Source organism: Trachurus trachurus (assembly GCF_905171665.1).
Source record: "Trachurus trachurus genome assembly, chromosome: 15".
In the NCBI taxonomy this organism is placed as follows: Eukaryota; Metazoa; Chordata; class Actinopteri; order Carangiformes; family Carangidae; genus Trachurus; species Trachurus trachurus.
This window is the reverse complement of record NC_139906.1, coordinates 7,200,561-7,225,583: the sequence shown is the minus strand read 5'-3', so window position 1 is coordinate 7,225,583 and position 25,023 is coordinate 7,200,561. Positions and strand designations below refer to the sequence as shown.

The window sequence follows — 25,023 nt, the reverse complement described above, 5'->3', positions numbered from 1 at the left end:
GACCTTTTGCTGAGACAGGCAGCGAGGAGACGCTTCACTGCACAAGCTCCACTGCAGCAACTCCAATCACAAACTTTACCTTTATAATCCCAGAGTTGTTGTTTTTTTATTAGTATTAGTATTAGTATTATTGCAACGTTATTCCGCCCTGATGAGATGTATAGCTACAGACGGTGTTTTGGTTTTCAAGCAGGAACCGCACTCACATATTATTGTCACCTGAAACACTTGCTGCATGTGTAACTACTCCAGCCCGGTGCTGAGATTTGCTCATTTCCAGGCGCCCTACTTAGGTTTCATTCAGTAAGAAACAAAACAATTCCTTTTCTTGTTTCCCGCTGAATGACTCTGAATTACTACATTTGCATCGGTGTTGGCTCGTGGAAGGATTTTCCTCAACAGGAAATTGTCAAGACCCCCCCAGGAGTCGCTCTCTCTCTGGTTTAGTGGCCGAATATTGTTGTTGAGCACTGAGAAAATAAAGTACACAGTAAGAGGCTTATCTGATAAATTTCCCTCTACTTTGGGTCCCATGATCCAGTACTATAAGCTTAAAGCCACCCCCCACCCTACTACAACTCATTGGCTCCACTAGATTAATTTTTACACAAAAACAAATCTAACTTTTTTCTCTCTCCCTAGCCGTTAATTCTTCATTCATTGTTTTATACTGTATGGTTTGTTTTTATTTGTACAAATGTCCACATTTATTTGCATTTATTTCTCCCTTGAAGCCCATTATGAAATGTTTTATGCATCTCCTGCAATGCTATGGCGAGATAATGTGGGGTTACTGGTGGATTATGATTTCTGTTTGGGGGTTGGGGAGATAAGACGGAAATCATTAAAATATGTACTCTAATAATATTGTGTGTTAAATGAAAGCCCGGTTTATTTAATAATATATCACGTATACCCACGAGGGAGAAAAAAAAACAATAGAGCTAATGCTAATGCTTTTTTTTCACTATCTGCACATTTTGGTGCAAGAAGACGATGCAGAACTGTTTCATTGCAATTTTCTTGGTGAGGAGATGTAGTCCATGTTGTGTCTTTAGTAGGAAGTGCATCGTACATACAAGTGACAGGCAAGTTAAAGGAAACACCAACATGTGTGTTAGAGCGTCAGTGTGGATCCAGAGGGAGAAAACAAACCGTCTAATGTGTTTACGGCAGATGCTTTATGAACCTTGGGTGTAAATTTCTATCTATCTATCTATCTATCTATCTATCTATCTATCTATCTATCTATCTATCTATCTATCTATCTATCTATCTATCTATCAAAATTAGCCTCTCAGCTAACTTACGTAAATATAAATTTACATTAAATCTACGTTTTGTTACGATGATTTATTAATGTACACAGTCCCTTTTCAAATTAACAAATACCTGCATCTAGCTACCTGGCTATCTAGCTAGCTAATTTGCTAAATTAGCTGCATTAAATAGACTGATTTAGATAGATAGATAGATAGAAAGATAGATAGATAGATAGATAGATAGATAGATAGATAGATAGATAGATAGATAGATAGATAGATAGATAGATAGATAGATAGATAGATAGATAGATAGATAGATAGATAGATAGATAGATAGATAGATAGATAGATAGATAGATAGATAGATAGATATGAGGCCTACATCATACACTGTAAAATATTTGACCTAATTACAACGAAATTCAGATCCCGGTTGTAAATTCATGCAGGACAGTAAAAATTTACATATGATTTGCATGTGATGATTACACATGATAATTTGCTCTTTTGCTGTATAAATATGCACATGGCACACATGCAGCCATGTTTATATGCATATTATGTCCTCATAATGTCAGGAAACTTGCATGCAGACAGTAGGCAGAGAAAATGTCATTATTTAGTTATGGTCCAGTTTGTGCCTGGATTTGTTTTCTGTGGATGTGACTGGTGAGTGTGTGTGTGTGTGAGAGAGAGAGAGAGTGTGTGTGACGCATTCAGACAGAAAAGGAAAAAAAAATCAAACCAGGATTCTCCATTGCTCACTTCTGCAGTTCATCAAACGTAATAAAACCCAACAGGCCAGATAACACTGTGCTGCTTTGGGGGGGAAATTATTCATCATCCTGTATGTAACCTGGCTTCTCACTGTCTGTTAATATTCTCATAGTCGGCCGTGCACAGACTGAGATGCTGGTTGGACCCTACGAGATTCTGCAGATGGGACAGCTTGTGCCATACTGTGGGCCGTCGCATCCAGACGGTAAAATGTCACAAAAATGTCAGGGGAAACCCAGTTGGCTTCATAGCAGATACTCCTCAGTGATACACCATTGAACAACACCAAAGAAAAGGCCAAACTCCCCTACACTCAAGTGCTATCACAGACTGCATATTGGCTCCGTGGCCATTAGTCAGACACTGGTTCAGGATTTTATTTGCCTGTTTCTGAGAGCTTTAAGTCCATCACATGCAGAGATGTGTACTCATTAAACAATAGTGTGAATTTATTGTGGGGGAAAAACAAAGCCACGGGCTCCAGATATGCAGATATTAACACTGTCAGAGAGCTGCTCTTTGCAATCTGTCCATGGCTTTAAAGGGGTGTTAAATAATCTATGACCTTTATAGGGCCAGTAGGAATTGCAACCAATTTGGCAGGACTTGCTTTCTCCTCCAAGTCCCTGGCACCGAACCAACCTCCACCCCTCTGCCTCCCCTGAGTGACAGCAGCCTGAAACTGACACAAACTACAAAGCTGCATTTTCAAAAAAAGAAAAAAAAAAAAGCGGGACAAATATGCTCTCTGATGAACACAGAAACCGGCACTAACGTCTCTTTTATGGAGGTGATACATCAGGATGCAAAATATGAGAGTAATAATATCATTTTAGCAGTTTACTTACAATTTTTTTTTACATTATATAACAATTTCAAATAAACACATACAATGCACGGGGGGTAGGCAAAAACGCCTCCAGGCTTTTATGGGTGAGTGCCTCTAAAAGTTGATGAGACAAGTGAACAAAACAACTGGAATAATAATATGAGAGAAAATGAGGAGGCACATACAGTAAACACTTAAAAAGAAATTCTATTAACTTAAATAGAAAACAAACGCATTGACTGACTTCAATTTAATTAAAGGCAATATACAAGTGGGCAACATAGTGGGAAAAAAACAATCAGAGGCATAAGAAGAAACAAATATAATGTGATATCAACACAACTAAAGCTGTGTCCTAAATTTTGGGCTACATTAGTAGTTAGTACACAACATATGGTCACATTTAACCATTTAAACTCGCACAGCAACTTTGAAATTACCGGTATACCTCCTATTAAACTCCACAAACAGGCACCAAAATGTTTTAGGTAACATTTAGTTTGCTTTCTAAGAAATTCCTAGAGCTTTCATTTATTTTTCCCAGATGTGTTTTCCATGTCTTTCAATACTCTGTTGCAACACCAGTCACTGAATCAACCAGTAGCTATTTAGCAGCAGCTCTTCTTCGCCCACTGGTGACTGAGAGCACCGTTGTGATTCACAGTACATTACTTTCTCATTAAAAAGCTTATTAAAAGACCATGAAAGCCAGAGAAACAATCATAATCGGATAACTCATAAATAATGGGCTGCTGAGCTGTTAACCTTTTGTGCAGCTCTTATAGTTTTAGACAGAAACTGACAGTTCAGATTATCATCAGGTTACTGAGCAGTCACAATCAGCCCTGTTATAGCTACTGAGGCACAGATACAACTATCCACTGTTAAAAAAACCTATCTATCTATCTATCTATCTATCTATCTATCTATCTATCTATCTATCTATCTATCTATCTATCTATCTATCTCTATACATATTGTATTAAAATCCTGTTTAGATTGAGCTTTTTTGCAGGTATACTAACTTATCTCGCTTCTTCTGAGGCTGTATAGGTAAATGCTAACATCCACATGCTAACATGCTCTTTTTTGTTTTCCTGGTAACCATCTGCGGCTTCATCCTCCACTATATGTTTTCATTTTAAAATGGGATCAACAAACATCATCTAAATCCAAGCAAGTGCTCCTATACCTGAGTAATCTGAAATGTGATCCACGTGGCATCAATCGGCATATTTGTACTGACGCGACTTGTGTTTAGTCGACTTATAGTGTTTGGAGTTTGTTTATAGCGGGAAGCTTGTCATTCTTCTGCCTCTCTGTTTTTGGTGTATTTGTGTGGTATGCCGGGATTCCACTGGATGCGGAATGGCTCTGAAGGTTGCGTGCTTCGCCGTCCGTCAACACCCACCGGCTCTGTCTGTGACGCGCACTGTTGCAGCTCTGCCGGACAGCGAGAACACGAGATCTTGCAAATTCACGCATAATCGCGCAATATAGTGGCGGGTTGTAGTCTCTATAAAGAGAACCACAAAACCAAAAACAGTTAAAGCAGAAGTAAGCGATCCGGTCGTTTTGGCTAATGCTGCGTTCCAGGCCGGCTTTTGAAACCGTAAGTTACAGCTTCAAGTCACGACTTACGAGTTTGTAGCGTTCCAGGCAACCCACTCGTGTTTTTCCGACCTGTTTTACCTGTGAAAGTCACTATAACGGCCACTCGTAACTTCCGACCCGTGAACTCGTACCAGATCGAACTGGTACGACTTCACAGGTTGGAAAAACACGAGTTACAGGTTGCCTTGAACGCACCATAACGTCTTGTCAGCCGATGGCGTTAGCAGCCCCCGCCCTCGTCATGGATCTATTGGTCCTCGTCCCTACGTCACCACATTCACGCGCATCCCTTGGCTGCACACACAGCCCTGCATGCCGTTCTCTCTCCTCATTGGATAAAAATTGTAGGATACGAGAAAAGTTTTCTCCTCGGCTCAGAGCAGAGCAGAGGGACTGACAGACCCGTGTTTCGGTCCAAACACTCTATGTAAGTGATTGCTGTCGGAAGATATAACTATTTAAGACTTATATTAACTCATTGAGTGCCAACCACGTAATTTCTCGTTATTCGTTCCCATGCGTTGAGTGCCGAAAACGTAATTTTACGTTTTTTGCTTTTTTTTTAAATTATGAAAATAGACACTTTAATACACATTATATGTAAATTTGGGGACTCTACGACGAGGAGAACTGAAATATATGACGATCAAAGTCACATGACAGCTCATGATCTGGAAGTTTTTATCATAACTCGGCTTCTGCAAACGAGTTCTGCATGCAGATGCAGCGCAGCTGCTCTGCTCTCACCCGCGCTGCTGCTCCAGCTGCTCGAGCTGCTCGGAGCAGAAACAGGAAGCTCTCAGCCGACAGTCCGCCCAGTCTTCAGCTGGAGCAACACCGTGTCCTCCCCAAAGTCCTCCCGCGGTAAAATCTGATGGTCTCTGGGCCAAAGCAGACCGGCATCACCGACCCGAACCACAGAAGGACCGCGACCACCGGCGGGACCGGTCTTCCCGAGCCGCGGTGGCAGACTGACCCTCACGCTCCGCGGGGAGAAGCTGTGACACGGCACGGTGCGTCTGTGTTATTGTTGTTTAGTGGCGCCCCCCCGCCCCCGATGGTGGTTTTGTGAATAGAACAACAATTGTTGTATATATTTATCTTATACGAGCCCTTTGATCCAGAAATGCGAGTGTCAGAAGAGCGACAGGCACAAACAGCGCACCTTTCATAAAAGACGCTCTATCTCCTTTTCTAGAAAAAAAGGAGGGATTTTGGTGAAACCCAGCCATGTTTAGCTTGACTTTTCTCAGGAACGGAGGCACGTAGAAACAAACGGTTTGTGGCCACTTGAAGCATTAAGATAAACCTTTCAATTGAGCCACAGTATGTGTTGGTGGCAATAATATAGAATACACTGTGGCTCTACAAAAATCGTCAAAAATGGTCTAAATTGCCGGTACACTTGACTAAAACTTTGGAAAGGAGCGCGGCACTCAATGAGTTAACACAAAAATATTGCTTACTTCTGCTTTAATTTAATCCAGAGGAGTAGTAGGAAAACAACTCGGTGCTGACCTGTTGATCTGCTTATTTTGTGATTTTACAATCAGTATCTCCTCGTTCATGGTGCCAACGGGGTGAAATGGTGTCTGAAAACCTCTGACCTGTTGACTTCAGGCCTCAGCCCATTACGACGTTTTCAAGGTGTATATGATGATCCGCTGTAAACAAGGTGTATTTTATTTTGAAAAACAGCGCCACCACAGGCCTGGTGTATGTACTACAGTGTGTTGAGTCATTTTCAGAAAGACACAGGAACTTTTGCTTACTTATTGCAAGTGATATCGTTATCGCGATATTGAACAATGTCATTGCACATCTGGTATTTTGCTGATATCGTGCAGGCCTAGAATGTATGGACTTCAAATCGCAAATGGCAACCTCATGGTGGCGCTAGAGGGTCATATGGGATTCATCCTCATTGGGCCTCATTGGTCTCAAATTCACGGACAATCCTTTAGGATGATCCAGTCGTGGTGGCAGAGCAACAGGCAGATCTTCATATACTGTATCAACATCGCAAAGTTTGATTTAAAAAAAAAAAAATCTAAGTGTTTTGTCCAAGTTAGGTTTAAAATCCAAATGTTCCTGCACTTCAAGTCAAAAGTTGAGTCTGAAAAGTGACATTTTAAGTAATCACTCTCTCAGTCACTGTTATTATTCATAACTGCAGTTAAATTATAGTCATTTTGTGCATTGGGGCACTAATCTTCATGTTTAATTTATTCCATTGTATCACTGCAGATTGCACCACAGTCTGTTTTACTAATCGTGGGCTTGTACCAGTGGATTTAAACGGATTAGACGACACAAGTATTTGACTGCTAATACCAACACCCTGGACATTAATCAGTAACAATAACCATCAGTAAATGACTTCAGCTGCTCAAACAACAAACACACATCTGCACCTCCGACTTTTATGTCTGCTGCTTTTAACAGTGAAGATTAAGACACAACACCTTTGTGCGATGCTGCTGTGAGTGCGGAGCGTCAGGAGCTCATCCCAGCGGTGTTTGTTGATTAGCATGTGAGCCAACTGGATTCTCCCTCATTATCTAACGAGCTAATTACAAACTAATTATTTCAAGGGAGCCGGGTTATCGCATCAACTTTGCAAAGTTGTGAAATTGATAGAGACAATGCAGCAGTGAGGGACAATCATTATAATTGATTGTGCCGCGCTGTTTGTGTGCAGTTGAGACAGAAAGCGAGTGTGAACCCCGGGAACACTGGCGCGTCTTAAATTAGAAAACTATCTATACTGCAAAGAAAATAAGCGCCCCCCAAAATGAACAAAATCTAATTGGAAATCAGTTTCTTAAGAGCTAATGTGTGAAAGACTCTTGTTTTTTCTGATACAGGAGATTAAAAATAACACCCTCAACACATTTGTTGACATTTGGCACAAAGTCTTTATTGGCAATAAATAAATAACACAAGTTCCAATGTTGTTTCATATGAAAAATGTGAAGAAATCCAAATATTTCCAACTCTAGAAGTCCATTTTCATCCTCATGTTCATGACAACATCCACATGACAATCTGAGACCATGAGAGACAATTTAAGAAAAAATATTTTATATAGGACAGAAATCCAGCCCGAGGCGCTGCAGCGTTTGGCAGGACACTCAGATCTGGGTGTTACGCTCCTTTAAGGCTGCGCTTTTAAGCTGAAAATTGGATTTGTATACTAGTCCCTTATGGTTTGTAGCTCTGTAGTTGCTGGTAGAAGCCCGGGTTGGGCCGAGTCGAGGGCCTCGCCGTCTTCACCTGGCTGAACACGTCGTCGAATGACAGCCCCTCCCTCAACATCAGGTAGCCAATCACGATGGAGGAGGAGCGTGACACGCCGGCGTTACAGTGGACGAGCACCACGCCACCCTGTGGGGAGAGGAAGAGATAAAGAACCTAAATCAGCTGCTTTTGTTGGGTTATGTGTCTCTGGAGCTCTAGTAAGGGGTAACAGGTCGGTGTCAGCCAATCAGAAGAGAGTAGGCTCTGAGCCTCTCTTCTGATTGGCTGACTGTTTTCTGAGTGATCCGCAAAGTAGATTTCAGAATAAAACACTCAGAGAAACCAAATCCTGCAAATTGCTGGATGGATGGTGTTGTTGTCCAGGTGGTGAGGGGGCGGGGCTTAGTGTGACTGCTTTGTTGTGACATCACAAAGTGACAGGAAGTCCTGACGGCTGGTTTTAAGGCTCAGTTTCAGGCTGTGTGCATTTCTCTGTGGACTGAGGCTTTGATACTTTCACAGTATTAATATAGAACCTAGAGCTGCTTTATAATCACACTACACATGGACATCTACCTTTATACTGTATGGAGCTTTAACACAAACATCTACCTTTATACTGTATGGAGCTTTAACACAAACATCTACCTTTATACTGTATGGAGCTTTAACACAAAAAATTACCTTTATTTTGAAGGAGGTTTAATACAAATATCTAACTTATACCATATGGAGCTTTAATAGAAACGTCTACTTTTATACCGCTTTAATAGAAATGTCTACTTTTATACTGCTTTAATAGAAACGTCTACCTTAATTCTGTATGGAGCCATTTAGGCACCCCGTCTTTCAGCATATTGTTGGTGTAAGAACTAACAATTGAGAGTTAAAAGTCGGAACCTGACATGAACGTTTCTCCCACACTGCTGCTCATAATTACAGTTTAAATGAAGTGACATGAGTGTGACATTTCATAAAAAGAGAACAGGTCGAAGTCTGAAATTCATGGTCTTTAATTACAACTCCCACATGTTCAAATAGTCAGGCAAGAAATGCTGTTCCCATGCAGCGTCGCTTTTCTAAATACCATTGTTTAATTAACCCAGCAGATATCAGCTAACCAGCAAACTAACAGATTTGTCTGTTTATCACGCAGGTGTTTGGCAGATTAAAAAGGGTAATTACGCACAAAAAAAACAACATTTTTCTATCCCCAGTTGTATAATTTTATCTGCTGAGATTTCTGCTGCCACTTCAATAAAGCAGCGGTAAAAGGATTTTCATTTTGTTGTGCTCACAAAGTCCCTGCCAGAAGCAATGCCATGGTTACTGTGGATATTTCACAGACCTCGCTGTGAACAGTAGTCATAGAGACTACTTTTCTACAGAAGGAGAAATACTTGAAGCCTGTTATTTGACTTGTAATGTGCCGCTCTTGACCACAACCACCAACAAAATTCTTTTCAGCTCTATAGTATTGACCTTGTAAACTTGACTTTCAGAGCGTTTCTGAACATCAAATTGTGCACAAGGCCAAGTGGCACTAACGTTTTTTTTAAAAGAGTGTGGTTGACATGATCAAGTTGTGAGTATTTTAAACACGTGTTACCTAAACAAATTTCATTTCATGTGATTTTTGTGGAATATCAAATCGCAGGAGGTGCTTTTTTTTTGATTAAGGTAAAATATGTCACAACAGTATTGAGCGCTCAATCAATCAATCAAAAGCAAAACTGATCGTTCATAATGAAACCACAATCTGCCCATATAATCACAATATGATATCCATAATATGATATGGATGGTGTGTTTGTTTGTCTCTGTAGCACTGCCAACAGTGCACAACAATGTTTATAATACAAAAAAATGTAGATATTGCACATTGTGATTTCAATTATATTTTGATTAGTTCAGCATATCACTGCTTTTTTTTGTTTTGGTTTTTTTTACCACGTAAAAAAAACTATTTTGTATTTTCCCTACATCCCTGAAAGCAGCATTACAGTAAACCGAGCATGTAGAGCAGGAATATATCTGTCTGTGTGTGTGTTTGTGCGTGTGCGTTTGTCAGAATTTGTGATACGATTAATATTAATGCTGATGTAATTATTTTACAGCCTAGAGTGCCTGGCTGGAAATAAACTTTTAAAATTCCAGCCACATCTTTAGACAAGGCGGCGCAGGGCCCACGGCTCGACGCTGAAGCTCGCCGTATTGACACATTTGTCTCTTTTTATTCAACACGGAGCCGACCCATCACAGCGAACAGGCTGCTCTCGGGCTGAAATCAAAGTGTAAGCACTTTTCTTTTTTTTCCTTTTTTTGATTCTTACATGTCAATCAGTTTGCCATTGTGGGGGCAGAGGATTCACACTGGTTGAACACACATGCAGGCAGCGCTCTGGATGCTGTAATTGAAATGTTATGGCTGCTTCCCTTTTACAAGATGTATGAGATATAAATGAATCACACAGGATGATATCAGTCTTTTATAAGCTCCTATCAATCAGTGAGGTTTCTCTGCTTGCTCTCCTATATTTGTGCTGGCGTCTGCGCTCGGCGCTGTTACATATCAGCTCTTGTTTTTCCTTCTTGTAGGGAAAAAACAACAACAAAACATAAAACTTCTACAGACTGAAAATTGCCTGAGCTAGATAATCCATCACAGCAAACATGGAGACTTAATTTGGTTTTGTCAGAGTTTCTTGTTTTGCTGTTATTTCATTGCGCTCGAGTTGAGTGTTTTCATATCAGTGCTCACATCACATTATGTTCTGCTTACGGTCAATCTCCAGACACACACACAAACAAACAGACACACATAGAGGAGGAAATGCCAGGAAATAATCTCTTTAAAAAAAAGTATTACATTCAGCATGTGAGGGGAAAAAAACTAAAGTGTAAGCAAAGAACATTTTGACTTTCAACATGAAATGACCCCAGCGTGGTCTTTTAATAGGTATTCTGACCACCTACCTGCGCCTTTGTGCTGAGTTACAGATAACTGACTGCTAGGATGTGTGTGAATGCATCACAGTCAGGTAGCAGAATAGCTGTGTGAGCACACTGACATGTTAAATTACCCGGCAGATATAAAAGGAGGCATTTTCAGGCTGCGGGAGCCTCCGGAGAGAGAAAGTAGTTCCAGAAATGTTTAAATAGATTTGATGCATTTTTTACCGGGTAAAAAGAAAAAAAAAACCATGACGCTCTATTGTGGGTTTGTGTCTCGTATTCATGTGTCTGCTGCATCTCTCAGGATGGGAAACGACAAAGTGCATTTACTAAAGTCGAATTTGGAGAAAATTTGTACTTAACTTAAGATAAATCAGATGGATGATAGTTTATATTCACACTGCGCTACAGCTCAGAGGAACATGCTGTACTGTGTATTTATAGTTACTGGGAAAATTACGATTTTGAAAACATATAACAATCATATATATATATATATATAAACTACACTGTTTAAATCATATCTACTATAGCAAATCACAACATTAAAAGACTTTTAAAGGAACAATTATCAAATGTATTGATCCGAATTATGTATGATAATCCAAATATGTACAACATAGACACATAAGACAGTGGCTTTCAATGTGGAAGTTCAAGCTGATAATATTGACAATGTTGATGTAAAAGGCTGTAAAAGTTTACAGTTTTGGGAAACCCATTCATTCTCTATCTTTCTCAGACTTTAGAGGACAAGATCAATAACTCTAATGTCTGTACGGTAAATATGAAGCAGCACAGTCAATCAGCCGTTCACTGTCGTTTACCTTAAAAGACCCTACAAACATTAAGCATGGCTCTTTCTCCAAAGGCAACAAAATCCACTCAATAAATTGTGTCTTATTTGTTTGTCAAGTGTAAAAACAACAATTAGTCGAACAATTGAACCTGCTGCCTGCTAACTTAGATACTGACGGAGACTTCATACTGATGCGTTTATGTTTATATTTATGTTAATTTAATAGTTATGAACAAGAAATGACAGACAAGAAATAATACAAGCAACAACAAATACATAAATAGATAAAAAATGAAAATCATAGCAGTTAGGTAGAAAATTGTAACATTATTATTATTATTGCAGACAATGAAAAGAATATATCAAACAACTGAGAGAGCAAATAAGCACTTTTCCCCGAAATGTTCAACTTTTATGTTTAAAAATGTAGTAAAGTGGTAAGTAAACTTTGAGATCCAAGACTCTGCTTGTACAAGACTGTTTCCCACCACATTAATGTTTCCTACACGTCTGTCAGCTGTCAGTGTGTGTGTGTGTGTGTGTGTGTACCTGCTCTCTGGCCTGATCTATGAAGGAGCCGCATTCCCCGAGATATGAAGTGATGTCGGTTTCTGGGAGATCGAGGATCTGCAGCGTCTTGTACACCAGCTGATCTGGGAACAGGTTATCGACTCCATAGGCCACGTTCAGCACATGAGACACCTGACAGATAGACAAAGTGGGAGGAAGGGGGGGTGAGGGTTGAAGAGGGGGAGGTTGAGACATGAAACTCCTTGAGCTGATGACCCCTGGGAATTGACTTGTTTTAAAGGCTGAGAGAGGAGAGACGCACTGTCTCTCTGTCTGTCTGTGAGACGTATCGATGACATGACACAACCTGAATGTGAGAGCGAGAACAGAAAGATGGAGTGAGAGTGAGAGGAGGAGAAAAAAAAGGGAGGGAGGTTGACAGGCAAGAAAGATGAAGAGAGAGAGAGAGAGAGAGAGAGAGAGAGAGAGAGAGAGAGAGAGAGAGAGAGAGAGAGAGAGAGAGAGAGAGAGAGAGAGAGAAGGAGAGAAAACGGGAAAGAAGACAGATGGCTCGGATTCATTATGCAGTATCTGTCTACTCTCACTTAAATTTAGCTTTACCTCAGAGGGCCGGCTCCTCTCTGCTCTGCTCTGTGTCCTGCCTGTGTGAACTGATGCTAAACCCACAATGAACCAGTACTGTAGGTACGACCACACTGTTGCACCGGGTGACTGACATGTTTCCTATCAGGTGAAATAACCCACCACTGAAAAATAGACCCAAATAAATGCATGATTAACTGATGTTTGTGGAAACTTTCCTTAAAGGGGAACTCTCCAAGTCTGCTGTCTCCTCCTCTGTGTCTCTAACCCTCCTCTCCTCCATGTGCAATTGTTTTCAACGAAACAATTGGCCCATTGCCAATTGGCCCATTGCCATAATCCCTATAGTCATAGCAGTAGGTTCGCTACCTTTAATTGTCGGTGAAAGCTATTTTTAGAACGGCGGAGCAGAGCCGTGAGCTGCTCAGAGCTACGCTACGGAGGCTAATGGGATTTCTTGGTTTCCCTCATCAAACTCATCAAATACACAATCCAACAACTCCAAAACGCTCTGGTGGACAAGTTGTGACCTGCACATTCACCACGCTATGAGATAATAACACAACGTTACAAGACAGTTGTTTTCAAGGTAAATTCATGCAAAACCGCTGATGCACGTTGCCTTCAGGGACAGTTTTTCATCAAGCAGTCTCTGTATTTACCTCTAAAACAACTCTGTCTGGTAACGTTGTGTTATTATCTCATGGAGTGGTGAATGTGCAGGTCACAACTTGTCCACCAGAGCGTTTTGGAGTTGTTGGATTGATGAGTTTGATGAGGGAAACCAATAAATCCCATTAGCCTCTGTAGCTCTCAGAGCAGCTCGCTGCTGCACTCAGCCGTTCTAAAAACAGCTTGCACCGACAATTAAAGGTAACAAACCTACTGCTATGACTATAGGGGTTATGGCAATGGGCCAATTTGCCAAAAATGTTGAACTATCCCTTTAACCATCTGAAGCTGGTTAATTAAGGTGACAATGTAGCATAGATAAGGTAAAAATCCTGCATAGTTCCTCTTTAAAAACTCCAGGCTGTTTTAGGAAATGAACGCACCATTAAAAAAAACTATATTGGCTATTTATGAGCTGTTATTAAAGATTTATTGCAATAAAAAAATAAGAAATAAGAAGACAGGATGCACCAGTCCTGGTTGCAAAAAAACCTTCTTAAAAAAAAGGAAAAAAAAGTGTCTGTCTTGACTCGACTTCCGCATTGCAGATGATGTTTTTCCTTTTTTTTTTTGTAGTTGATCTTTTCATCCATTACTAAAGATTAGATGGAGACGCTAAATCCAGCCGAGTGGCAAATGCAGCAGCAGCAGCAGTGGAGTTCAGACAGCCGGAAACCAAACTGGGTTTATCCCTCAACTCTTGTGGTGGTGGTAAGTCAATCAGTCGACACAGAAATGTGTGTATTTGATGTGTTCAACGTGCGGAAGAGTCAAAACTCAGAAACTATCACTGCTGCCGATAGACGATCAGAAACACGGATGATATGAGAATCATCTAAGATAAGACCTCAGAGCTGTGCAAGTAAATGTCTTCAGTCGCAAAATAAACCTTTAACTGTTATGGAAAATGCAGTGTGAAGCTGTAAAAATCTGTGTAAATGTTTTACTACAGCAGGAGCAAGGCTTTTTTTTTAATAAAGTGTCCTCTGGGCCTGCTGTCAAATCTCCTGAGCTTTAACAACCTCCCTGAAAACTTCTGCCGGGGTTCGGTTATTAGGCAGTCACAGTCCCGTCCCAGAAACAGGAAGTGAAGGTATTTGTAATCTCTCCAATTCATCATCCTGGAGACTGCACAGGCAGCAATATGCCGGTGCCTGGGAGCCGCAGCCACTGCAGAGAGAGAGAGGAGAGCGAGGAGCAGCAGCAGCAGCAGCAGTAGTCACATCTCTGTGATGTGGTGAAGCAGCACTGAGACTTACTGTAATCATTTACTCCCTCTACTGAGCTAAACTGTCACTGCATGAGTCATGAAGCTCCTCCAGGCCGTTTGGGTCGGGTTGTTGCTGAAAACCACCCGCAGGAACACACACACACACACACACCTACGCAGCCGCCGCCTCTGATCTCATGTCACCGCACATGCGAATCGCAGCGAGGCAAGGGCATGCGCGCGCTATTGATCCCTCTGTACTGACCTTATATCTCTGCAGGGTGTCAATGTCGTGGGCTGCATCCTGAGAAGCTGCAAAGACAGAGACGGCTCGATGAGAAGAGGAGACACGGTGGCATCTGGCCTCTGCTCTGACAAAATATTACTATTTAAAAAACAGCTTCTTTTGCATGAGAGAAGGAAAATTTACCACTTAAAGCCTATAAAACTACTATACTATAGAACTTCATTCATGCATAGGAGGGTTGGTTTTGTTAAGATGCTGATAACAACTAAAACAGCAGTGAATAGTGTTTCTTTAGGCTTCTGAGTGGATTTGCTCTGTTTATTTGTTGTTTTATAAGTATATAAGAATATAACTTTAGTTTTATAGCTCATAATGGGTGAGCACCATCTTATATTGACCTTTTAAAGGCACATGTTCCCTCAAGGTCGACTGATGAGACTTGACTTTTAACTCATCCCAGCTCTGATAATCACATTGATTTTATTTATTGTGCAATTATTTTTTATTTAATTTTATTTTATTGTAGAGCTGTTTCATTTACCTGGTGTGTTTTTAAATGTGTTTTATATCATTTCACTCTCTCACCCTGGGCTCTGGGAAAAGTGTGTCCGCTATTAGTTTTTTCTGACGTTTCATTAACTAAACATTGAAGCAGATGCTTCTAAAAAAAAGAAAAAGAAAATTAACTCTCCAGTGTTAATGAAAACACTCCTTAGTTGCAGACTTATTCTTAATGATATAAACCAGCAGTGTCTGATCCCAACACACTGTAAATACAGAGGGTGATCAAACAGTCAGTACCACCTCTGCCTCGCACTATATACCGGTACTAAAGGTGACCAAAAACATAAAATAGTCAGTTCACTGGTGTGAAACTTCAGCAGCTGAAAAGCAAAAATCCACATGATTTCAGCAACACCTATATCACTTAGTTGGAAAATGCTCTGAACCACTGCAACACCAACAAAAGGGGAAGATATCAATCAGAGGAAACCAACAGGAAAATGGCTTAAAGCCACAGAGAGAAAGCAGAAAGAGGAATCAAATGATTTGTACGGTGGCTTTAAAAGAAAAACTGCTGAAATAAACATCCAGTATTATCTACAGCTGCAGAGTAGGCATCTTATGATGTTCATGAAAAGAGGGGAGAAAAGGCATCTTGAAAAAAAACCCCGACAACAACAGTGAGAGTTTGAATGACTAATGCAGAGGGTCAAAGACTAATGGAGGAAATAAAAGTGAGAGGACCGCAGCAAGTCGGTGGAGAAGAGAAGCAGATAATCATTGAAGGAGACAGTTGAAACAGAATGAGCAACAGTCTCTTTCAATTTGTCAAAGAAACTCCAGTGGCAGCATTAAAGAGAGAGCAGGAGCTGGATAATTACATAAAAAAAAAAGAGAGAGAGAGAGACATATGGGCAGGAAGCAGCATCGTGGTCGTGGGGCTTCCTCCAGATCTCCACTGTGGATACTCTGCAGCAGCTCTCTGCACTTCAAAAAACAGAGGAAATATGCACTCTTTGCTTTCGCCAAAGCCACTCTCTCATAATGCCAGATTCATGGGGTTTGAGACGTAAATCTAAATCCAAAGGATAGAGAGCGTCTTTGGAAATAAGCCAGCGCCGGCACACACACTCGCACACACACACACACGCAGGCCTCATCAGTGTCGAAGGAGAAGATTTAAAGTGACACATCTGTGAAATGACGCAAGAACGCCAGGGTTTTTTCCTTTTTTCAAATATAAGTGAGACATTGGACCAAATTTTCAGTTGCACAAGAGGAGATGTGTCTTTTTCAAGTCACAAATGTTTCTAAAAATATGATTTAAATTCTATAATTAGAAATACAAAATATAAATTTCCAGGTCGTTGTTAATGGCTCAGTGAGGAGTCGGACTATATATTAAAAGGTCTTTAGTGCTGTGATTGGATTCTTTTTTCTGTGGGTTACAAATACTAGCTAATTAATTACTACTAATTAATATTTTGTCATTTTCACATCAGTTTAAAGAAACTCGATAGATTATCAATAGCCTACAAACTGTTTCAGGGTTAAATTATGGGTTAATTTAAATCATGCGCTTGTTGTTTTTCTTTGATTATTGTCTAAAGACTCTGTTCTTTTTGAAGAAAAGTCAAATTCAGTTTATCACAAAGCTAAAAAGCTGAGAAAATAAGAAAGACCACTGCTGTATCAACGATATGAAGTTACAGATGGAAGCTAGTTAGCACAGCTTAGCCTAGCTTAGCATTAAGGAGGGGTTTGGTCCGTTGATTCACTCAATAACTTCAGGCTCAGTGAAAAACAAACGAGTCGAAACCGTTACGATTCCCGATCGGACTACCTCCGATGACAGCGCCCGCAACAGCCAATGAGAGCGAGCGGACCGGGAAACATTGCCAACCGGATGCAGCGTTACAGCTAACAAACATGGCCACTTTAGTTTGGACGCCCAAAACTGATCTTTTCTGAAACAATGAAAATTTCTGGAAACGATGCCGTGTTTACGGAGATCGTTTTGGGTGAAGCTGCGTATTCGTGTGGACAGGCTTTAAGATGCTAAACAAGTTTACTCAACAGATAGGCTACCTCATTTTTTATGTATTTGTTTTTGTTTGTTGATGTAATCCACACTGACAGAAACAATATGCCTACCTGAGTAAAGTTATTAAGTTTCACAATCCTGCTGCGATGGTTTGCATTAAATTGTGATGTTCGCCCTGAGAGTTAATCAACACTTGTCATATTTATGTGCATGTCAGAATTTCATAATATTATGCTATAAATACAAGGGGAGATGTTGAAATCACAGTGTGTTCCTACTGACTCCACTCTCACAGTTGTCATATACATGATATGACAACTGTGACAACAGCATCAGACAAAATGCTGCTTGCCAACTTGAATGATTGCCTGAAATGGGTTCGGACAAAAGGAGAAGAAAAAAAAAAAAACACACACATTAAGTGTCCCTATAACGTCGCAGACTGTCAGAACAAGGTGCTTTACTGCAAAGAGCTGATCCTGCGCCACCGTGTCATTACTGGCTGATGTCACCATGGATGTTGTTGAAGGGACCTGAAGGTAAAAGGTGGAGCGCCGTCCCAGAGATTGATGAGCTGGTGCAGCAGGAGTGAGGTGGCGTATGGAAACCAGTCACCTCTGTCGAGCCGAACAGATGTAATATTTCATTGATCTCTGCTGAGAAACTCTCCCTTTGATTCTCTCCAGCAGTGAGGTCAAAGCTTCAGCGTTCGCTACAGAAGAGAACGGCATCCCAGAGGTGGTGAAGGAGGGGGGGGGTTGAATGTCAAGGCCCAAGGACACTTCAGCAGGACGGACACACGCTGACATGTGTGTGGGTGTCAGGTGATGCCGTCCTGCTGCGCCACACATCAATTTATTCATTATTGGGAAAATATTTCTCATTTTTATTCATTCAAATGTGTTTCATTGCTTTGTAAATGCTTTTTGAATCACATCTTATTGTTCAGTTTTTAATGCATTGTCATGCTTCACTTTGAATTGACCAGTGTTCGTTTGATTATTCTCTTTTCTTTTGGAAACAAAGTGAGTAAATTCAGTAGCTCAAAAAGATTGTAATACACCTTATATATATAATAATACCTAATATTCTCATTCTTTTTTGCTTTTTGTTTTAAAAAAAACACTTTAAACTGATTATGGACTTTTGGGGACACGTTACAGAGATGAGCACTAACTTATAGCTGCAACAGTACCTGCAACTTGCATCCAAAATGGGGAAAGTCTATGTCAATGTCTTTAGTCTGGCTTTTATGTTATAATCTCATAGTTATTTTATTCTATTTTACAGTTTTACAGTCTTCTATTTTATTACTTTCTTCTCTCTCATTGTTATCTTTCTTTTGAGTGTTTTTATATTTTGTTCTGAATTTCTATCCTCCATTTTATTACATTTTTATTGTTTTTTATATTTTATCATATTTTATTGTGTTTTCATATTTTACTATTGCTATATTTTATTGATGTGTTTAATCTTCATGCATTAGTCTCAACGTCATTCTTCTTGTTTCACTTCTTATATATATACTTTTTCAATCAAAATGTAAAGCACTCTAAACTGCATGTATTTGCTTTGAAAGGTGCTATATGAATACAATTTGATTGATTGATTGATGCTGATGATTGTGTGTAGAAGGAAACTATGTAATATAATAGTGTTGTATATTGGTCTTGTAGTAGTTAATATGTTAAATTATTATATATAAACAGTGGTACAAGTTGTAGTAGTACAAACAGTAGCAGCAATAATAATATCAATAGTGCCAATAGGTAATTAAAGTAAGGGCTGCATTAGTACACTTATGTACCGTCAGTAGTGGTAGTAGAAATATTTACCAAGTAGCAGGAAGGGTCTGATGACTCCAACTTGAAGGTCCAGACTTTTATCTTCTACAAATCCACATCCACGTCCCTCCTCCAGCTCTTCCACCTCCTCCACCACCTCCACCACTTCTCCCTCTCCTCCGTCGCTCCTCCTCCTCTCCAGCAGCTTCTTGCCCATCACCGTAGTCACATGTGTGCACTGTTTCTTCAGACGGTTTTTGGAGAATCCCTGGATCTCCTGAGCCAGCGAATGCATCTTTCAGTCAGCGGGGGGTGGTGCAGCAGAGCTGAGCTGAAATAAACTGAAACATGAGCATGAGGTTAGAAAGGCTTATTATAACCAGAGGGTTTGCTTATAAGTTAGTAGGCTAAGTTAACTTATATTTGTGTGTGTAAGAGTTAAATCTTGAATTGAAAGTGACCATTAAGATGTTCAATAACAGATACCTCTTTTTTTCTAAAGGTATTTGTACTCATGTAATGTAATCCACACCCACAGAGGTCAACATTGTACTTTAAATTACTACACTACATTCGCCTTCTTGCATTAGTTACCAGCTCCATTGCAGAGTCAAGTTACTACAACAAGCAAGTTGATTGTGTGGCCTATATAAAGTAGTTGCATGAGCTCCAACTTTACTTTAGCTGCATGATTTAAGTGATGTGCAAATTATAACATAATTAATTTCATTCCACGATGGTTCATTTCATTAATTTAACTGTAGGCTATGTTTATTTTAATGCGTTTGTATGGACAAGTGAAATTCTGAATGCACCACTTTTACTTGCAGCAGATTACTTCTACACTGTAGTATAGTTACTACTTTCACTCTGAGTATCTGAGTACATCCTCGACAGCTGATAATGGCTGATCGTTAGTTTCCCTGCCTCGTGCACACCCACCTCGTCTAAAAAATGATCTGAGCTCAAGTGTAAAATCCCGGAAACAGTTTTTAAGACCGTCGGTGCTTTAACCGAATAAAACAACACAATAACTCAAACATTACTGCCGCTGAGTCGACATGTGTGAGAGAAACACAGACACAATCTACTGCAGCGGCGATAAAAGGCTTCAACACTGACCCGACAGCTGAGCGAAGTCGGAAGCTGCGTCAACGACGTGACGCGTTCACGGACTGGGAGTAAAATCGTAAATATGAGCGTTTACTGTAAGAATCTGAACAAACCTTTTACAGTCTATGGAACAAACATATCAAAATGCAGTTCTTCTAACAATGATTCATATTAATGGCGTTACCGTACGTTTATGGTGTTTTATTGTATTTGTTTGACCTACTATTAACCAACCTTAGCCTACAACAAATGAGCACAAACTGAACTAAAACATTCAAATCTTAGAATTTGATTTTGACATTTGGCCCCATCTTCAAGCCTGGGGGGCTACAAGATGGAGAATGAGAGACTCGTTGCTCTAATACTGTACATAAGTGGTGTAGTAATAGGTCTTCGCTGTTGCAGCTCCAAAAGTATGGAACGATCTGCCTCAACACGTCAGACAGGCCTCTTCTCTGCCTGTTTTAAAATCTCTTCTTAAAACCCACCTCTTCTCCTTGGCCTTTGACCCCAGTGAGAAGTTAGGATATTATTAGACATCCAAATTTGAGTGAGATATATATTATAAGACCATGCTCAAAACTCACCTTTTTAAATTAGCTTTTAATGTTTAAAAGTTTGTGTGTTTTAGACTGTTTTATTGCAGTCTGACAGTTTTATTTTATTCTGACTGCTCTATTTTATGATTTTTAAAAGTGTAATCTGTCAGTTAGGGTTAAGGAGCTATAACATTTGCAGGTGTGCTGTGTTGTTATTTTTCTTGTGTCTCTTATTGTTTTAGTTACAGATTTTGACTAATGGTTGGAGTTGTATGTGTGTACATATTTGTTTATGTATATACATGTTTTATTTGGGGCATTCTGTTATTTATTTCTTGGTTAATGTCTTGGTTTGTGTATGTGTGTATGTTTATATGTGTTTATTTGAATATGTAGCTTGTTACAGTAGGCTATAAGCATTTGTTTCCTGTCTGCAGTGACAGACATCTTGATCTGCACCTCCTTTTTTTATGTAAAGTGTCTTTAAGGATTTTTAAAAACGCTTACAAATAAAATGTATTATTATTATTGTTGTTGTTGTTTTTATTATTATTTAGTTTGACCCTAATAATTAGACTCAGATTTTTTGATTTGACTGAGATTTAGAAACAGAGTCGTGATTTGTACCATTTACCGAGGGGCCCCTGAACGCAGCAGGAGCCAGCCTCGTTGTGAAAACCAGGACAACTCCTCCTCATCCCTGTGACCGAAAAAACAGGCAGGGGAGACGGTGGGGTGGAGTACAGGAAGCCGCTGATCATGGGCGAAATCTAATAATCACATCAATCACTGCTTCTTTTTTCTCTTCCTTTCGCGGAATTAGGAGAAGCTGCGGAGATTTGTAACATTTTATTTTTTATTTTTTATTTTTTCCTGGATTGAATTGGAGATTTAACCCGAACAAGCGAAGATGTCTCGGGGAGTGATCCAGCCCAGCCAGCAGAAACTGGCAGAAAAACTCACCATCCTCAACGACAGAGGCATCGGGATGTTGACCCGTGTTTACAATATCAAAAAGGTTCGCACACACACGCATACACACAGTTAAATCCACACAGGTCTCTATTCACAGATCCATCAGATATATCGATAAATATCTGCACCTGCATCCCCCAAAAAACCCAGTTGTCAGTATTAACGCTAGTTAGCCCGTATGAATGCTTTGATTAATTAGCAACGACTGTTATACATTATAACGACTATAATAATTAATTACTGGTGTTTTTTAATGTCTTATCTAGTGTAAATAATGTAAATTAAACAGCTAAATTATCCCAAAATGTTTCCAAAGGGGAAGCAGGGAAGCAGGATGTGGGCACTGTTAGCTACAAAGGTTAGCTTGCGGTAAAGTTGGCCGTTGGGTTTATTTTTATTTATTTTTTACTTTATTTTATTATGTAACGACGATAAATACACACGTACATGCTTGTTATAGACCATTTTTGGTTAATGTGTGTTAACCACAAACCACAACCGGAGATGAAACTGTCAATTTAAGATCCTGAAAAAAACCCGACAGGCCCTGCGGTAAATGTTAGCAGTTAGCTACCGTCGGCAGCCGTTGATCGTTAATGGCGACGGCAGGCTAAGCTAAACTAAGCTAAGCTAAGCTAACTAGCCGGGCGTCGTCTCTGCTGCTCCACGAAGACACCGACACACTAAACATCGAACAACCGACACAAGTGTAATCTTATATTTACGACTCTATATCTATATCAAACTGGGCAGTTATGTATGGGAGCCCATTTCTGCCACTTGTTGGGAAAAAAATAAGATCTAATAACTCGAAATAATGAGATACTAGGTCAAAACTAGCTCTAAATAATAAGATACAATCTCATTTGACTAATTTACTAAGTCAAAATAACGAGAAAGTAGGTCCTATCTCATTGTTTTGAGTTAGTCAGTCAAAATAAGGAGATACTTTCTCAAAAATAATGAGATACATAGCCAAAATAATGCAATACTATTTCAAAAATAATTAGATATTAAGTCATTAGACTTAGTATCTCATTGTTTTGAGTTATTAGATCTTATTTTTTCCCCCCCATCAAGTGGCAGAAATGGGCTTCCACAGATGTATGGCCTAATTTTGTGTTTTTAATCCCCTAACTATTTGTTTGCTACGTTTTAGCCTGCTTAAGTCAATTAGGCTATTACAAAATAGAGCCGACAATGTCGGTTCATTTTGGTCCTTTATTCTATTATTGACCATTATGCCAACAAATATAAGTTATCAGCAGTGGTGGAAAGTAACTAAATACACTTGTACTCAAGTGCTTTACTAACAACATTGAGGTATTGTTTCTAATTTGTTTTGGTTTATGCTTAAACTACACAATATGTCAGAGGGGAATCATGTAGGTCACCGGATTTACATTCAATTAATATAATAAGTCGATGATAATGGTACTGTTTGGATTTGACCTCTTATAAATACAGTGTCTGGCTGGGGCCCCTGGTCATGTTTCCTGATGAATCTGTGAATTGCCAGCTCTGACACACCCTCACATGGATTCATTATAATAATAAAGGCCTAAAGAAGTCAACTTATTCAGTATTTTATATCTATGAAATAGCCTAAAACCTGAGAAATGTCATGGTAATTTCAAAACAACTTTGATCCCTGACCCTTAAGTTCAGTACCACTAGACTAAACAAGCTACTTTATGGAAAATAAAGGATGTCCATGATGTGTTATGGCAAACTGATTCATGGTTTTTATACCTAAACTTGACATTAGCCTACTCCTGTACTTTTATCTTTTTAAACATTGAACCCTTACTGGTTTGTTCTATTGGTACTTTTGCTTGAGTAAAATATCTGAATATTATTCCACCACTGGTACTAAAATTCAATAAAATATTCTACAAAGATTTTTCTTTGGATATTCAGGCTTAATCAAGCAGGATAAGCAAATTTATGATTAAAATCACATAATTGGTGAATTGATTTGTTTCCTAATTGTTTCACTACAAATTTGTATAGAAAGTTTGGTTTCTCCACACATTAATTACAGTGCAACAGAATCTAACATACAACATATTTATCAATGTTACTGACTCTTAAATGTGTTGCTGAAATGTTACACTAATGGTTTTGTGTGTGGGAGGACGAAGAGTACTGGGTCTGTTTGTGTGGGACGAGCCTTTGTGCTGGTGTGTATGATGATTTACCCCAAAAAAATGAAAAAAAAGGGAGTGAGAGAAAGAGGTCAGTCATACTTTATCCAACCAGAGTTAAAAGAGACTACAGAGTAGAAGTTAAACTCTCTGAAAGCCCATACTGTTTCCTGTTTATTGGCATTTATTAAGTAGTCCTGTTGTCAGTAGTCGTTTCCAAAGAGTTGTGTCAGCGATCTAATACAAATCTGTTATTTGATTCTCAATTGAAATATCAGATATCACTAGTAAACTTTTCAATTATCACCAACAACACATTTGTTTTTTGCTCTCTGACAGTATGAGCAGTCAGACACCATCACAGAGATTATTGCTGCTGATTACTCTTCTTAATACGCCCTTCCTTTCCTCCCTTCTTCCTTCCTTTTTCTTTCTGTCTGTCCCATCATCTTCATATCTCTCCTGATCTGCCTCACCATAAGGCTTCTCAACATATCCGCCCTGAAATGCTGTTCATATGTTTGTTTTGTTTTTGTTTTTAATGCTTTTTCTTTACCTTGTGATATTAGCAAACTTTCCAGCATCCAATAACAGCTGCATCCCAAAGGTGGAAATGAACAAACCAGGACAATAATCTGTGTTGTGTTCAATGAGTTTTTTTTTTCTTCTTTGAACACTCTCTGTAGCAATTTGGAGATTTAATTTAATCACTTTATCTCTGAAACTCTCCCAGAAATTCTCAGATGATGTCCTCACAAAGTTGTCTCTAGTTTCAAATAAGTGGCCTTATAATGTTTCCTATTGAAGACACAGGTGACAGACCTGGTTGTTTTTGTTTCTGCCTTTGGGAGAGAGCAAACCCATTGCTCACTAATGGTAATATTATCATCTTTAGATCACGACGTTGTTCTTTTCCATTTTAAGTATTTTCACTCATCACACACCACTGACTAGCTGCAGCGAACCTTTTACAATCTGTTCCTGTTTCCGTAACAGTCACCTTTATTATTAATCTTGGCTGAGAGGCATTAAAGTTTTTTATTTGCTGTGCTTATCTTTCAGCCAGTGGACCTCCTAACATCATATTTTGTCTTGCACACGGCGCTTACATGTATTTGTTTTCCTTAACTTTGCCTATTATTACACAGTTACCCACCTTTAGCATCCTGAGCAGTTAGAGCAGGATAGACCAAGTT

General features: G+C 39.5%; 2 protein-coding genes across 7 annotated transcripts in view; one reads left to right on the top strand and one right to left on the bottom strand.

Moving 5' to 3' along the window:
- Positions 1-7,399: 7,399 nt before the first annotated feature.
- On the bottom strand, positions 7,400-20,213 carry LOC310998064 (dual specificity protein phosphatase 19-like). 3 transcript variants are annotated; one of them, XM_083987949.1, is made up of 5 exons: positions 20,176-20,213; positions 19,105-19,394; positions 14,740-14,786; positions 12,029-12,181; positions 7,400-7,872 (listed from the first exon to the last, which is right to left on the bottom strand). In XM_083987949.1, exons 2-5 carry the CDS (start codon positions 19,346-19,348, stop codon positions 7,690-7,692), a joined length of 627 nt encoding a protein of 208 aa, XP_083844075.1. In that variant the 5' UTR covers positions 19,349-19,394; positions 20,176-20,213; the 3' UTR covers positions 7,400-7,689. The 3 variants fall into 3 exon arrangements, with proteins under 3 accessions (XP_083844075.1, XP_083844074.1, XP_083844073.1); XM_083987948.1 differs by having other exon boundaries at positions 19,990-20,179; XM_083987947.1 differs by having other exon boundaries at positions 19,996-20,179.
- Positions 20,214-21,420: 1,207 nt separating this feature from the next.
- Positions 21,421-25,023, top strand: part of nckap1 (NCK-associated protein 1) — a 41,490-nt gene continuing 37,887 nt past the window's right edge. For all 4 annotated transcript variants that reach the window (XM_083988194.1, XM_083988193.1, XM_083988192.1 and 1 more), the window contains exon 1: positions 21,421-21,723. In XM_083988194.1, the coding sequence (XP_083844320.1) occupies positions 21,616-21,723 (108 nt within the window). In that variant the 5' untranslated portion in view covers positions 21,421-21,615. The remainder of the gene's footprint in view (positions 21,724-25,023) is intronic.

What these genes read in the sequence shown, in the direction of transcription:
- LOC310998064 (XM_083987949.1), bottom strand. Translation starts at nt 19,348, where the DNA reads ATGCATTCGCTGGCTCAGGAGATCCAGGGATTCTCCAAAAACCGTCTG. An exon ending in CAGACCCTTCCTGCTACTTG is followed by an intron (nt 14,787 to 19,104) that starts GTAAATATTTCT and finishes CTGTCTTTGCAG; the next exon opens with CTTCTCAGGATGCAGCCCAC. An exon ending in TAGATCAGGCCAGAGAGCAG is followed by an intron (nt 7,873 to 12,028) that starts GTACACACACAC and finishes CTCTCCCCACAG; the next exon opens with GGTGGCGTGGTGCTCGTCCA.